Source organism: Metopolophium dirhodum, chromosome 5, assembly GCF_019925205.1.
Source record: "Metopolophium dirhodum isolate CAU chromosome 5, ASM1992520v1, whole genome shotgun sequence".
NCBI lineage: Eukaryota > Metazoa > Arthropoda > Insecta > Hemiptera > Aphididae > Metopolophium > Metopolophium dirhodum.
The window spans coordinates 20026750-20043382 of record NC_083564.1 but is presented as its reverse complement, the minus strand read 5'-3'; the positions used below and the strand labels follow the sequence as shown (position 1 = coordinate 20043382).

At 31.9% G+C, this 16633-nt stretch overlaps 1 protein-coding gene across 2 annotated transcripts in view; it reads right to left on the bottom strand.

Moving 5' to 3' along the window:
- Positions 1–1654: 1654 nt before the first annotated feature.
- LOC132945028 (protein tolkin-like) overlaps positions 1655–16633 on the bottom strand; it is a 63025-nt gene continuing 48046 nt past the window's right edge. Inside the window, exons 12-19 of one of the 2 annotated variants that reach the window (XM_061014638.1) lie at positions 13827–13949; positions 7220–7380; positions 7114–7122; positions 6696–6882; positions 5316–5569; positions 3636–3849; positions 3278–3528; positions 1655–2942 (exon numbers count right to left, since the gene is read on the bottom strand). In XM_061014638.1, coding sequence (XP_060870621.1) covers positions 2601–2942; positions 3278–3528; positions 3636–3849; positions 5316–5569; positions 6696–6882; positions 7114–7122; positions 7220–7380; positions 13827–13949 — 1541 coding nt within the window. In that variant the 3' untranslated portion in view covers positions 1655–2600. The remainder of the gene's footprint in view (positions 2943–3277; positions 3529–3635; positions 3850–5315; positions 5570–6695; positions 6883–7113; positions 7123–7219; positions 7381–13826; positions 13950–16633) is intronic. The other variant, XM_061014639.1, reaches the window with a different exon arrangement.

Here is a 16633-nt window from a genome sequence, read left to right as displayed (position 1 = left end):
TAAACTAATATATTTTGTTCTCAAATAATAATCAATTATACAATTTGTTTCAAATTTTAATCCGTATTATTATAAGGATTTTTTAAAAATAATCATCAATAATACACATTTTTTCAATCAATCTACGCAATAATATAGACAACTTTAAAATCTACAGGTTATTAATTTAAAATTATTTTTAATGATAAGTACCTAACCATGAAATCGATAACGTCTAATCGGTTAGAAAAATAAAATATCTGTACCTATAACCAGCCCAAAAATATAATATATAATAATATGTTAAAAAATGTGTTTTATTGATAATTGTTTGTCAAAATATCATATAAGATATTGACTAGGATTTGAAAAAAATGTGTAACTATTATAATGTTAAAAATAAAAATAGATATAGGCTTATTTTATTGATTGATATATTTGAGTTTGATTTTTTTTTAATTCAAATTTTAACGTAGGTATGTCGTATCTTTAAGACATTCGAATTGAACCAAATAGTTATTCTATTCAGTTATTGTAAAATTTTTACGCAAGTAAATTTGACACAAATGGGCTGTCAGAAAAAAACATACCTTTTTTATTTTGGCGCAAATGGGCGATGCCTATTAATAATTATTGTTATATGTAATGATATATTATGTGCGTTGTCCATGTCGCAGTCACAGTAACAACGAAAATCTGTCGATCGGTATTTTGACCGATTGTACGCTATAATGTATACTTGTGTATTTCTTTTTCTTACGAACAACAGCTTCTGCTGACCTTTATCGAAAACAAAATGTCAACGAGTTAATACTACAGGTATACATAATATTATAATAATCTATACACTGACAACAGTTGGTAGGCTAAAAACACAAATACTTCATTTTATCTAGTTTGTAAGTCTTCCAATATATTTTTTTATGTATTTACCTTATCACCTATATATACTTCAACTTAAATATTATTTTCATGTAATACACAAACCACGGCCAATGACCTTTGTAGTCGAGGCCTTGTATGTAAAATAAAAAAAAAAACAGTTTGTAGGTATATATTATTACGAGGAATACGATTTTAAAAAGATTTCTGACCTTTGCGGGGAATAAAAATGGATAGCAATAATAATTATTGTTGTGCGCGTATAATGTTATTGTTTACACGAGATCCTGCAAATACAACAACGCGACGACGTTCAAAAAACAGGATAATTATATTGTTTATTATTTTTTTTTATTGGTTATAAACGATGATCAACATTTTCGTTCGAATATAATGATAGTAGTAATAATAATAATAATAATAATAGTAAAATTATAATAATAATAATATTATATAGGTACAATGATATTATTTTTTAGTCACATGAAACAACACACGTGGGGTTTTTAAACGTTACGATTAAATTTAAAAAAAAATTATGTAATATAACGCGTACGACTTGCGGGGGTGGGTATATGGCTATCCGCGTCGCCATAATAATTATATTTACACCGACGATCTCGACGCGCTTTCATAATATTAATAATAATAATAAATATTAATTCCATCACGCGGCATCGTCATCGTCATCGATATAATATAATTCGCATTTGACGAATCGTTTTGTTTCGCACACAGGTGTATATAATAATTATTTTCGTATAACGTCGCCGTCGTGATAGGTTAGGCATAGGAATATCGTCGGAACATGGTAATACTATATCGTTAACATACCCGGTTAATACCACGGGCGGTAAGTGCGCGCACTCTGGTATAGGTATCGCATATTATTACCTACATATAAATATTTATATAAACGTATCGGGAAAAACGAATTTCAAAAAATAAAAATAAAAATACTGGTACCGTCGATGGTAAAAATGTGCCTATATCGAAACGTATACAAAAGTAAAACGAGTAAAATATAATAGGCAGTAGGTAATAATGAAAAAAAATAAAAAATAATTGAAACCGCGTCGAGATCGATCGGTTCGCGTACCGCGGGGGGGATCGTACGATATATTATTATTATATACGATACGATATTATATTATAACAAACTCGATAACAATATAATATTATTATCGAGCTGGTGACGATTTCGACGGGTGCTGCAGCAGTGTCTAAGACTGGACATTGATCGTGGGGTTCGAGGAGCACGTATATCAAACATATAATATTATATTATTACATGAGATCGCGAAAACGACTTACTAAAATCTTATACGAAATCGATACGTATCTATATTATTTTATTATATATTTCAATATTGTGACGTGTGACACGGCGAGTAGGTCGGACGTTTTCTATTTGGCACATAATATAATTATAATATTATCATAAAGTTACACGGCTGGCGGACTGAAGTGTAGATTTTTTTTATGATCCGAAGAACAATATTATGATAATATACGATGGGCACCTGTTACACGCACGATAATAATAATGTTATCATAAATAGGGGTCTCGTAGAGGTAATATTCTAGAAATCGCTATGTATTGAATAATAATATTATAATAAACTAATGTTTTGCTTCTTTTTAAGTATTTTTTTTTTGTTTTTTTTTTTAAACTTCTTAACCGTCTGTCGTCGCCGGGTTACTATGTTTATATATTATCATGTAATATCATATCTGCATCACGGACCCTTGACGGCGAGCATGTCATCGTCCTCGTCGTCATCATCGTCGTCTTCGTCGCCACCGCCACCGCCGTCGTTGTCGTCGTCGTCGTCTCCATCGCCGTTCGTCTTGTTCGACGACGACGGCGACGATGGTTTGTTCTTTTTCTTCTTGTTCTTTTTGGCCTTGTGATAAGTCAAGTCGACGTCGTCTTCGTCAGGCACCGACGAATACTCGACGCTGGGGTTCATTGACTCCACGGCTATGTACGACGCGGAGAATCCCTTGCTTACGATGGTGCTGTCTGTCTTGAACCGGAGCAACAGAGCGTCGTTCGTGGATATCACATCCGTTGGGTTCTGAAAATGACAAAATGGTGGTTAGGTCTGGTTTGGAGTATGGAATGGGTCAAAATGAACTAACTGTATAGGACGTGTAACTCAACTACGTATTATTGACGTAATATACGATCAACTACATTTTTTTCTCTCTCAAAATATGACGTGCTGAAGTACTCACCATTAAAACGGATTTTCGTTAACATTTTAAAAGGACAATATAACAACAACCGCGTGGTTTATGTTTTATTCATATAATTCTACTTATCGCGACCGTATATGATATTAAGAGTATAATAATGTTATTTTATATAGCAGCTGCGAACGTTGTTTTAATATTATCATTATATACTAACGGTTGGTCCGCAGAATTTTCCGAAGAACGGTCCGCTTGTGTCCAAGCTGCTCCACACCTCCACGTAGTCATACATGCAATCTTTTTCGTCTTCCAGTTCAAAAGTCAAGAACGTCAGGTGCACGTTCATGTTGGCTTTGGCTTCGATGGTCCATTCGCACGTAGCGTCGCTGTCGTAGTTCAGATCGCCGTAGTTGGAATGCGAGTAGAAGTGTTTCACGTTGTTCGTGGCTATCAGCCTACCACCGCAAACTGCGAAAACGATTTTAGCGATTATTTGTTATATCCAATGTATTACCCCCCATAACCAGCCATAATATTATCATGGCGATGGCTCGCGCGGTCGTCGATGGTCGTACCCGTGCTGTGCGTGGCCAGAAATCCTTTACGTTGCACCGAAGCGTCGCTTTTAAAGGCCAAGTACAGTTGATTGGACGAGGACACTATGGGGTGCGGGATCTTGGAGCCGCAAAACCGTCCAAGCGTCTGCGAATCCGGCGTGGGCCCGTCGTAGAACGTGATGTGATCGTACGCGCACTCTTGGTGCGGTTCCATTTCGAATGTGTCGAAGAGCTATACATTATAATCACACATCATCATCATTATCATCGTCATCAACAACATCATCATCATTATCATCGTCATCAACAACATCATCATCATCGTCATCGTCACAAACGCAGACATATATTATATGGTTAACAACACTCCTAAATATCACGGAAATCGGGACGACCCTGCGCCCTGTTTATAGTTGGGTATATTATAGTACTATATTATTATGTTATTCGGTTTGACGCAAACGTATGCTATTATTATTATTATTATTGTTGTTATAAATACACCACGACGCGGCGCGATTGTATAAAATAATATAATATAACGACCGTTTTATGTATATTACGATGATAATGATCTGTGCGAGGCCCGGAAATGTACGCGATTTAAAAGCCGCACGCGTTTACTGATGACCTTAAGTACAACTATATTATAACAATAAGTGTGCTATTAAAAATGAAAAATATTGTGAAACGTCGAGTGTATTTATTCTTCGTGCGCACTTCAGTTGCAGTCTACCTAATATATATATATATATATTCTATTCGAACACAATATTGTCTGACGTCTGCAATAGTATACCTAAAGGGAAGGTTTGTTTAAACTGTTTAGAAAAAGCATTTGCGAAAAGTGTGTTTATATATACATGCTTATACATAATATTATATATGCCCGTTACAAATGAAATACCAACCAAATGTCAGATGATAATTAATAAACGACTATAATATAGTATCATGACCATATTATTATATAATATCGATAAGACATAATTTAATATTATAATATTATATGAATGTCTGCCCCGACCGTCGACCAGCAGTTTAAAAGGCGCAGACCGTATAACAATTTTATTTTCAAAACGAAGTTTTGTATCTTTTAAATTCTCAATAACCAGTAAGTAGATTTTTTTTTTAGAAAATATATTAAAATGTACAATCTGTATACAAATTACAAATAATACAATAAGTAATTGTGTTGACATTTTTTAACTAGGCTGGACGGCTTGAGGGTAGGGAGCGTCCATTGACACTACTTCCAATATGAAATCAATTTAGTTTGTATTAATGATAACATCACGTGACCATTTTAGTATAGAAGTAATGCAGAGAGTTCGTTTTTTAAGTGCAGTAATCCGTTGGCATTCCATGAGAACACTTAGATCGGGTGATGGATATTATTTTGTCTATTTACTATCGTTAGAATGTGTGAGTTTTTTTATGAGAGAAGTGAACAAGGAGATTAAATAGGATGTATACAGTTGTTTGGAAACTATTAAGAAAGGACGCCATTTGGTGGGCTAGGATGTCAGAGTTCGATGTATCAGTAGGGAGGTCTAGTCTGACTAGGTCGATCGAACGGTAGGAAAACGAGTCGAATCACGAATGCAAACGACTTCATAAACAATTGTGTACACAACAATATGGAAGCAATTATCTCTATTATTATTAGTAGTAGTATTTCAGTTAATTCATTGTTACCACTTTGATCCTGTGACCCGGGGTGGTGGTGAAATGCCAGACGCAATCCTTCCGGCCCGGATACGAGTCCGGGTAGTTGGGGCTGCTAATGACGTCACGTGGTGCCGAAATCTCGTGCTTGCAACCACCCTCCTTGCAGTCGTGCTTGTTCTCGTGCAAAGTAAACCCGTTGTTGCACGTGCACTCGTATGATCCTGGTGTGTTTTTGCACTCGTGTTGGCATCCACCGTTGTTGATGGCGCACTCGTCCATGTCTGTGAACAAGACAACGCATAACGCACTTGGTTCAACACACGATATAATTAATTTTGTATTAGGTGGTGGCTATCTAAAACGTATCTTTAATAATAACCATCTTTATTATGATAAAGGAGTTTCAAAATAATATGACACACGCTTAAAATTTAACGGGCTTGAAAAGTTGTTTATTTTTTAAGTATTTAGATATCACATGCGTGAATATATAATGTATTACCTATTTCAAAAGTCGTATTATGCTAGTGACTAGTCGGTGTCTAGTGACTAGACCTTCATAAATATATTATATTAACGCGTGTCGCTAAATTAATATTATATGAAAACAAAACGTTGTTTAAGTGGTAAAAGTGCATAGTATTTAAAATAATATATCCTATGTATATGTACAGTTTAAATTTCTTATGATGCGCCAGACGGGCGATCGAAATTTTGATATTTTCAAACGCTTATTAAACAAAATTTTCTGGTGTCCCTTCTCGTGACACACATTCCGCTTATTTTAAGGGACTTGCTCTATAATTGTACTTTTAATGCGTCCTACTGGCGCAGTTGACTTTTTATAGTGACTAGATCCCAAACTGTGCACCGCGGTACTCTGGGTGCACCTCGATAGTACATTCCAGGGACACAGCAGCTCACAAGAAATTATTTTTTTATATTTTGTTAATAATTTCAAATTGAAAGTTATAAAAATATTAGTCAGGATTTTCAGCTTACCTACACTGCAACTAAAACCAAATACCTACCACAAACATTTCAAAGAAGAAACTTACTTTCAACTTCAGTTGATGAAAATAAAAAATAAAATATATAACTTTGCAAAACTTTGCAAACATTAGCAGACACATACATCTCATTAGTTACAATTTACAATGTTACATTATATTATAATAATTTTTAAGTTTAAAGTTTTAGGTCGGCTGTATGCTTAGAGCGCTTTTATTATTGTATTATGTTCAAAAAAATAATAAAAAAATCGATTATCAACGAGTGTTCGTTTATTTTATGTATGTTTCTCTTGGTATTCACAGCAGGGCACCGTGGCAGGATTTGGTCCAAAAAAGGGCACCTCCGGAAAAAAAGTTTGGGTACCGCTGGTAGGAATAGCACATGCTGTCTTACCGGTAAAGAAGACGGCGGCGAATCCGGTCTTGTGCACGGAGCTGTCCGACTCGAATTCCACGCGCAGTGCATTCGCCTCCGAAGTGATCATGGACGGCGCTTCCTGGCCGCAGTACACGCCGTGCTTCCGGAGTTTGTCCGAACCGATTTTGCTGTACACCTCCACTCGGTCGTATTCGCATTCGGCCTACGGAGAAAAGAAAAATAAGGTGAACGTCGAGAATAAAATAAGATGACGGTCGGCCAGAGAGAATACGTCGCGAGAGTACGCAACAGCTGTATGATACATCAACACGTGGTTATAGGTGTTGATGACAGCTAGCGCACCGCGTACGATCGAACAGTATTAGAAAAGTGGTTTTATTTTCGAATCCGTCCGTCAGACATGTGTTATTTCCTATGATTTCCTACCGCTCACCTGGTGTAACTGAAAAATAGAAAATCAAAACAAAAACAAACGGATAAATACGTAGTGCACGTGGAGCACGAAACCGCGATCGACTCCGGAGCGGTTATTGACTCACGTTGTTCCCTTCCAGGTCGAAGTGAGTAAAGTTCAGTGTGATTTTGAACTGAATTGGCGCTATGATCTCCCATATGCAACTTTTATTTCCGGGATACAGGTCAGGAAACGAAGGGCTTGTAATCGTGCCATTTGTCGCTTCAATTATACCGCCGCAAGCGTCTGGAAACGGCGCAAAATGCATTATATTTTTATTACTATTAAGTTTGTTATAATTATTTTGTTCATATTATAATGGTATAATATAATCCACGTTTAAGAATTCAAGGCCAGTTTGTCATGACCATGAACATTAGACATTAGTGTAGGTACCTACCTATATTATTGTATTATCACATTAAAATAGTATAGGTACTATATTAATAACTGTACACAGAATACTTTCTCCAGATAAAATAATAATGTAACAGTTTATATCGTGCGTTAGAATAAACAAAAAAATTGTATTGTTTAATTGTCTGTTGAAATAAAAAAAAATTTAAATAAATTTATTGTGAAATTCACAATAATCAATGCAATTTTTTTTACAGTAATAATTATTGTTATAACACTACCTACATAATTGTATGCCTATTATTTTAATGACACAAGGGGCAAAGGTTAATAGCAAACAGTAAAAATAAAACAATATGGTTATTTATGTTGCGAGAACAATAATATAAATATTATTTAACGCGTTCGATAAATTGATTTTAATGTCACCCGAGACGAAAAATTACCGACAAACATATTATTATCACTTATCAGCATTGTATAATGGCACTCAATGGCTATAATAAAGATATATTATATATATGAAAATATGTCACCGGCACATCACACGAAATATAAATGTACAACTGCTGTAACACTAAATTATGGTAATTATAAATTTAATTATTCGACCAATTAATATATTTCAATTAATAACGACAGTGATATTATAATATAATTGATGTGCGTATATTATAATGCTATGTGACGCGACACTTGAAATCTAAATTCGCAAAACGAATCGGTAAAAATATAATGGCCGCTAATGTATTAATTACTATTGTAATAAAATATAAAATCCAATAGAGATTATAACTGAACTGCATACTTATATACACTCATATGTGTATAGAAACGGCAGAATTTCGCCAATTTTAAAAATAATCAAATTACGTTTGGTGGAAAAAACAAATAATAATACAAAAAAAGTGGGTAAGTGGATGTCGCTCTGCTGTACAGTAGGTTACAAGTGGGTCACTGTAATGGATAGTGTTAAATTTGAATTCAATGATATAATATCATTGTATAAGAAAAACGGTTCTGAGCGAAAACGGTCAGTCTGCAGCCTATGATATTACCAAGTATATTTGATGATATTATTGTGAATAAAGTAATTTATATATAACCTATTTACGTGAAGCCTTGTTTTAAATTTTCAATCCTTAGCCATAAAAGTTAAACATTTTATACATTTTTAACTACAAAATAATTAATAAATTATAAATTTGATAAATGTATTGTCAAAATTTGAACTATAAATGCTTATAAAAAAAAATTGTGCCTATGTATTTTTAATATTTTTCAACTGCTATTAGAACGATATATCAGGAGCCTTATATAAAATTTTCACGCTTTTTTACCCAACAAATAAAATAAAAGGGGGGGGGGCTCGCGTGAAGTTAGCCCATCATTGAGAAACCAGTTGTAACTTTTGAACTATGAAGTTACAAATTTTGAAAAGTTGGTTACAAATAGTTACAAATTAAAAAAATCCTGTTACAAAAATGTTGAAAGCTTTTTAGTAAAGTGGGGGGCTAACTTCACACACGTCATTAAAATTCGAGCTTACCACACCAGTTGTGTATAGTGGCATCTCATTATGGTGTTTGGATATTATATTATAGGTTCCTACAATCTTTTCGAATCACATAATATGTCAAATGCGGTATATAAAAATTAAAATAAACAATTTAGTATTAATACGTTTAAAACGAGATGTGGCCTGGAGACGAAAATAATATGGGTTTAAATTAATTATATTAGTAATTACTAGGGATAGGATGTTGATGGCTTTTGCATTTTTTTCTTTTAATGTAATTTTTTAGATTTTTAGGTAATTTTTTCATATTATAGGTATTTTTGTGGCACATTTTTATCGAATTTAGAATTTTGTTCAAAAGGTTATTTATTATTATTGGTGGGTTTTTGTGGTAATTAAATTTATTGCGTACCGATGCAGATTTAAGTAATTAATATAATATAATAAAATTAATGTAGTCATTTCATATACATATATATTTTTTTACTGTAAATTAAACTTAAAATTTAAATGTTTACTTAATTTTGTTTACAAATATTTTTTAGGTAATTTTTGATACTGTTTTAGGTATCTCTAGTAATTATTAATTAGGTAATTGCATAATTGGGTTTTCACTCGAGTTCGCAATGGTGTAGGCTAAAAATTCAATAGGACTCATGAGTCTTGTGGGAACCACAAGTTTGCTCAACTTTGTGTGACATCAATAACGTTTCGCCAGATATTAAAAACTCCGTGAGCAAACTGCATTGGTGTTCTCGACTCACCAGACACGCATAATGCCTCACTTTTGTGATAGCGTCATCCAAATTACTAAAATATGTTTTTATTATTTGTCCGTTTAAAATAATAATAATGTACTCTAAACAATTAAAATGCCTTTTCGTGTTTGTATTAGAACTTTTTCGTCCATCTCTGTTATTTTACCTGTCAGTTCAAGTGGTGTCTTATATAATCGTATTTTTGTATTTATTTGCTCGTGGTTTTTTTATATGTCAACACTTTACATCGGAGAAGATTGCTCGAAAAGTTCTCTATTTATTCTACATCGATTGGAAATTCCACGTAAGTTGAACCCGTGGCGTTCCTAATTGCAGGCAATTGGCAGAATTAACTCAAGGAGATATTTTATCATGAAATACTAATTTCATACGAATTGCAGTAGGTACAATTTTATAAACATTTTCGTGATTATAAATAATATATCGTGTCTATAAACTTTTTAATGATAATACATTTAATCTGATTTCCCTGAAACTTTGTCAGATGACGTATTTGGTATTTTATAATATAGTCGGCACTCTACATATAAAACATAAAACTTAAATGATCTTAACAAAAAAAAGTAGGTTAGGTACATGGTAAACTTTTTGTTAGCAAAAATATATTTTATATTTCTGAAAAATATTTTAAAAATGAGTAAGTACTTAATTAAAGTCATGGTGAAGCAGAGAAAGCTTGAATTTTTTAATTTATTTTAAGTAGCTTAAAGAGTAAAATAATTATACGGATTGAAACTTGAAATACTGCAAAAGCTTGGTAAACAAAAATATACAAAGAATGGTTTTCATATTCAAATTATTAATTTCTTTAAGAAAAAATTATAAGTAAGTACTTTTTGAAAATTTTTTTTTTGCAAAAAAAAAATAAACTTGTCAATATGAAGTATCAAAAAAAATATATATAAATCAAATAAATACCAATAAGGACCAATGGTTTTCGCCTGAATACAATATAAAAATCGAACAATATTTTGTTATTATAATATACAAAACTTGCGAAAGTAATTTTATTATTAATATTTACATACAATAATATGTCTTTAGGGGAACGGAGTGGTCGAGTGAACTAAGACATCGGTTGCGACGCGCACTATCACCGGTTCGAACTCGGCCACGGGCAGCATTTTTCTTGTGACTACAGTGTCCGGAGAGAGAGGCTGCCATCTCCCCCCCCCCCCGGGCATGGTAGATACCTACGGGTGCCCACAAAAATTCTCCCAAAACAAAATACACACGTGTTCAAAACCTACAGTACCCTCCCCCACAGTTCCACAGACTAATGACGTCAGTTGTCGAAGCCTGCTGTGAATCTTACTCAAGTTAAAGTAAATTAATTTCATACTAACAATTAATGAAATAAATAAACCATTTTATGTTCATTTATTTTAATCAGTCTAACTTCACGTCTCAAATAAATTCGGGCAAACTAAAGGGGATTTAATAAAACACGAAATTAAAACTTATATAATGGTATATTGTTTTGGATGGTTTTCATTAAATTTTTTAACTTGAATTAACGATTATTATACCGCGTTTAATGTGAACTCTCAGACATTATTTTACATCACAAATATACGAAAAACAATAAACATCGCACTACATGAAACTACATAGGTACCTGGTATATAACTATATAAACTGTAAACACGTCTTATGCCAATGCCAAACGCCTTATAATAAATTCTACTTCTTTTATACTTTTCGACATTTACATTATCGTGTGACGTATAAGTCATGTTACTTGCAGGATATTTCCAAACGCGTTTGATATATTATACAGTACAAGTGTTTTATTTAATGAACCATAACATATCACTTTAATAATATTATAACATAAGAATATTATTATAAATGGTTTTTTTTTGCTGCATGTTATGATTTTGATTTTTCAATAGAAACGCTTACGTCTATTTTGTAATAATATATCATACTTTGATAAGGACTTTGAAGTGTGATGTATGCCCGGGTGAACTTTATACGGATTTAGACATAGACAATCATTAAAATGTTGTATTTAGGGCTTTTATCGCACAAATAATATTCTAAAAACTGCAACAATTCAAAATTATTTATGAGTGACATTGTGCATAACTTAATATTGTGTCATATTTATGCCATCCAAAAGCGTTTCAGCTAAATAAATTATTTTTTTTTAACATTTTTTATAAAAAGTATACTACGTGAGTAATATATTTATCACGCCCGAATAAAATTAAAATATATTGCTTTTTATTATAAAAAATGTGGGTACCTATACACTATATTATGTTATATAGTGTCTTTTTTGTCGGTACGTTTAGAGATTCCGTAGTATCGAATAGTAAATAGATAATATAGGTACCTATATCTTAATTTACTCACTGCGGTTAGCTCCTGTTCTTACTTTTTAAATTTTCTACTCGCGATCACTTTTTGAATTTTTCGATCAATCGTCTCAAACGTTGTTGATCAAGTTGTTATTAATTCGAGATTTGAATGCACACGGAAACCACAAGGGCAATCGTGAAAATAAAATATTACCTTCACGACAATAGTCAAATACAACCAAATATAATTATACCTATAATATTATAATATTATTGCCTTTAAATGATAAATTCGTGTGATTCGTGAACGCCCGATAAAAATCGAATTGGCCGACTGGACGTCATTTTACGCGCACATGCTGTCATATTGCATAATCAGAACGCCGCGCTATCGGCGTCTATTTCATGATGGATGATGATTATTTATAATATTATATTATTATCAAAATGGTATATTATACTGTACGATATGAAGTTTCTATTTAAACCCCCTGTCGATACTACCCCCCCCCCCCCTCCCACCAAATCGTCATGTTCTATAATATTTTTTATTTATTTATTATAATTTTGAAAAAATATACGGTTATTAATTAAACACTATTATTGAAAAGCATAAACAAAATAAGAATATAATATGATCATTGATTGATTATAGGTTACATAGAATAAATTAATATATTATTACTAATTTATATTTCAATCAATGATATTATATTGGTACAAAAACGTGAAATTAACGTGTTGTTTTAGAAAAAAAAGTCATTCATTAACTTTTTTTTCGTATATTTTTAAAATTTAATTAGCTGAAATCGGGACGCGGGTTCCACTGAGTGCATTTTATTAATACAATTCTCACAAATTTAGTCGACCTCGTGAAAATTAATTATAACAGTCATAATGTTTGCACTGATTTCGATCATCTAGGTTTGTTTAGACTTTTTCCATTTCCCGTTTCATTATCTGACAGAACAAAATAACTAATTTTTTTCATGTCGCAATAAACTGAGAATTTTTATGAGATTATATGCTATATAATATAGTATATACAATATGCATAATATAATATTACAGATACCGTGCATTTAGGCTTTGGGAGAATATGGCCCTAGGGTGAAAAAAATTATTTAGCAACGACAACTATTAATAAAGAACGACAAAAAAAGAAGATTATTTGGAAAATTCGAGATGACGGTAAACCTAAAATCTGCATAATCGTCAAAGTTACTAGTTCACTACTAAAAAGGCCCGGTAAATAATTGTTTATCTGAGAGGAGAGGGTGAATATTTTATAAATTTGAATTCAGTAGCGTTTATGACGTAATAACCACGAATGATGTCTGCCGCAAATCGACGAGGTAATCTCGAATCCATTTCAAAATCTTACCGGTGAACGACTCCCTGTTCCCACCCACTTATAAACACGCACATTGCACAAGGTGGATAAAGTGTTTTCGTAAATGAGCAGAACGTGGTGGGATGATTACAAAAATAAAACGATATTGAAAAAAAGAAATCCCGTCGGCTTACCATCACTTCGACCGGTACATGTACAGTATTATTGTAATCGAACCGTTCGTTTTTGGAATCCCGTCTTTCACGGTTTTCAAACGAATTATTAACGGGTCCCGATATTGAATGTAAAATATTATATAAATATACAAGATACGAAATAATATAATATAATATCAAACATCTATCTTCGTCTATAATATTAATATCTAAATTACGTACCTTCGCAGTGTTTGTTGTCAGAATGTAGTTCAAAGCCCACCTTACAGGCGCAATCATATCCGCCCAGCGTGTTGATGCAGAACTGCTCGCATCCGTGGTCCACCGATGTGCATTCGTCGTACTCTGCAGCGCCAACGGGATGGGGTGAACAAATAAAACCGACATTGTATTAGTTTAACAATAATATTATTATAACAATGATTGAGGAGGCTATCATACTATAGCAGCTCGAAACGCAATTATTACGGACAACACCCACAGCGAAACACCATTTATTTTTATCACTACCTAGTGATAGGCGTACACAGAAATTAATAATAAATATAGATGAATATAGCAATTGTCTACGGAACACTAACTGGCACGATGTTACGGAAAATAAATTGGGGGAATATGCAGGGTGATTTTTTTAAGCATGTTCACCCACATTTTTACACTAACAGTTCATTTATTCAAACTATGATTCTTACTAAATATTATTTAACGATTTTCTTAAAAATGTTGAAGTAGGTATCTAAATCAAAACTCTAATGAGAAGTTTCTGAGGTATTAAAATGTTTATACTAAGGATAATAATCCTTAAAAATATTTTTGTAAAACCTTCGACTAAATTATGTAATACTAGATGTAGTCTTTTTATACTTGAATTATTTTTTAAAAATTATGTATATTATTGATAAATCAATAGTAATTACTACATTTTTCAAATCATCAAAGCCCCCAATCTCATTACTCTAATACCATGGACATAGTACACAAAGTTATATAACTCAAAAACTACTCGTTTGAATTTTGATTTAAATACATTAAAATACTAAAAAAAAAAATCTGCTTGATTATTAAAAATGAAAAAGGAGGGTTCCTATTTGAAAATCAGAATTTTGAAGTTTGTATCATAAGATCGTTAAGTGATACAAAAAACTCAAGGATTCGAAAATGTTATGGTCTATAAGTGTATTTAAAAATTCCAAGAATCAGAACTTGCAGAATATAATATGCGTAATTTAAGCATAAAAATAGGGTAAGCATGCTGAAAAAATCACTTTCTAAATACTCAAGTGAATCCTGGCCAAACTACAATGGTTTGAATCCTATAAACTATAAGGAAGAAGTTTAGAAGTAGCACTAAAAAAATGACTCATGATTGATGTCGCGAGGATCTCACACAGATACACCAGCTGATGGAAATGACTTAACCTTCATCATGTCCAATATAACATGCGATACTAAACTTTCAGTTAAGCACAGTATTGTCGTAAACTATGGAAATAGTTCACGGGGGCCAGAAACGAATACACCATTCCAGACAATCATTACGAAGCTATATATTGGATTTTTTTCAGATGTCAAATCAGTAAAATCTCTTACTTGAAAAAAATTCAAATGTATTTGGATTGATATATCGCACATTAAACCTATTTGTAAGTTAATATATGGCCTTAAAGTTGATGATCAAAAAACTATAATATTTTTTTCAAAAACCCGGCACGCACAAAACGTCACCGCAATGCATCATTTGTATGTATTATGAATAATTATATTATGTGTTCACGATAACGGAGGAGAAAAATACACGCGGGTGTCGGTGAACCAGCCAAACGAATGTTCTTCCCCCGTGAAGTATATTATATTACATATTTTTTAATAAAACGTTTTATGGTCATGTTTTTATTGTTTTCGTGTTTTGCTATTATGACGGTGTATTTTTTAACTTACAAATGAAATCAAAACACTCTGTTTTTTAATTATCGTTTTGAAATATTTGTTAAACATAATATTATGATAAAATGTGTACACAAAATTCGTGAAAAACATAATATTATAGTTTTACAATTGTTTTTTCTTTTTTTTTATATCAATATTATAATATGCAATAATACGGACGTCAAATATATATCATTTATAACGTTTATATATGAAAAAAAAACATCTAAAAACACTTTTAAACTTGACTATACAAGGTGATTATTTTAAAATTGATTACTCATTACTCGTTGTCATGAAAAGTTTTGACGTTTTTACAAATAATCTTTTCAGATAGTTTGAATACACGCGGGCTATTTTCATTTCAGGTTTAATTAGACGTAACAATTAGCGGTAAATCTTTAGTTGACCGATAGGTACAGTAAACAAATTTTCTAATTTCGGGCTTCACTCATCACTCTTGAAATTATTTGAGTAAAGCAGTTCAATTAAAAATATATTATCGATTTTTTACGCATACATAATAATAATTAGGTAATATTAAAAATTAAAAAATACCCAATGAGCTATTATCAGGACATGGCCATTAGCGTTTACAATGATTAAATTAATACATTACCGTTAAAAGCTAAATAATTAAATTTTATTATTGATTAAAGTAAAATTAATATCAACAGCACTATAGCAATGGAAATTCTACTTTGACAATTATTTCACTCTTTGTCTGAAATAAGAACTATTACGAAGCATTAGTACTTTCATACCATTCAGTACTCACTGAACGTTAAATAATATAATATATATAACTTTATAAAATTGTAGTTCAAGTGTTTCAAAAGTAAATTTTAAGAATTTTTTTAATCTATTGTTTTCTTTTTTATATATAAAAATGGAAATTTTTCCCAACGAGTTATAATGTGTTTAATTTAAATCAAATGAAGGAAAACCCTAAAATAAAAACCACAAATTATTGTTTTTGTAAAAGAATTAATGTTTGTAAAATAAATTTGTTCAGTAAAATGTTTTTATAGAAATTATTAAAACTAACTAGAAACATTAACTAATTAAAAACTATATTATTTATGTGGGAATATTATAAATAT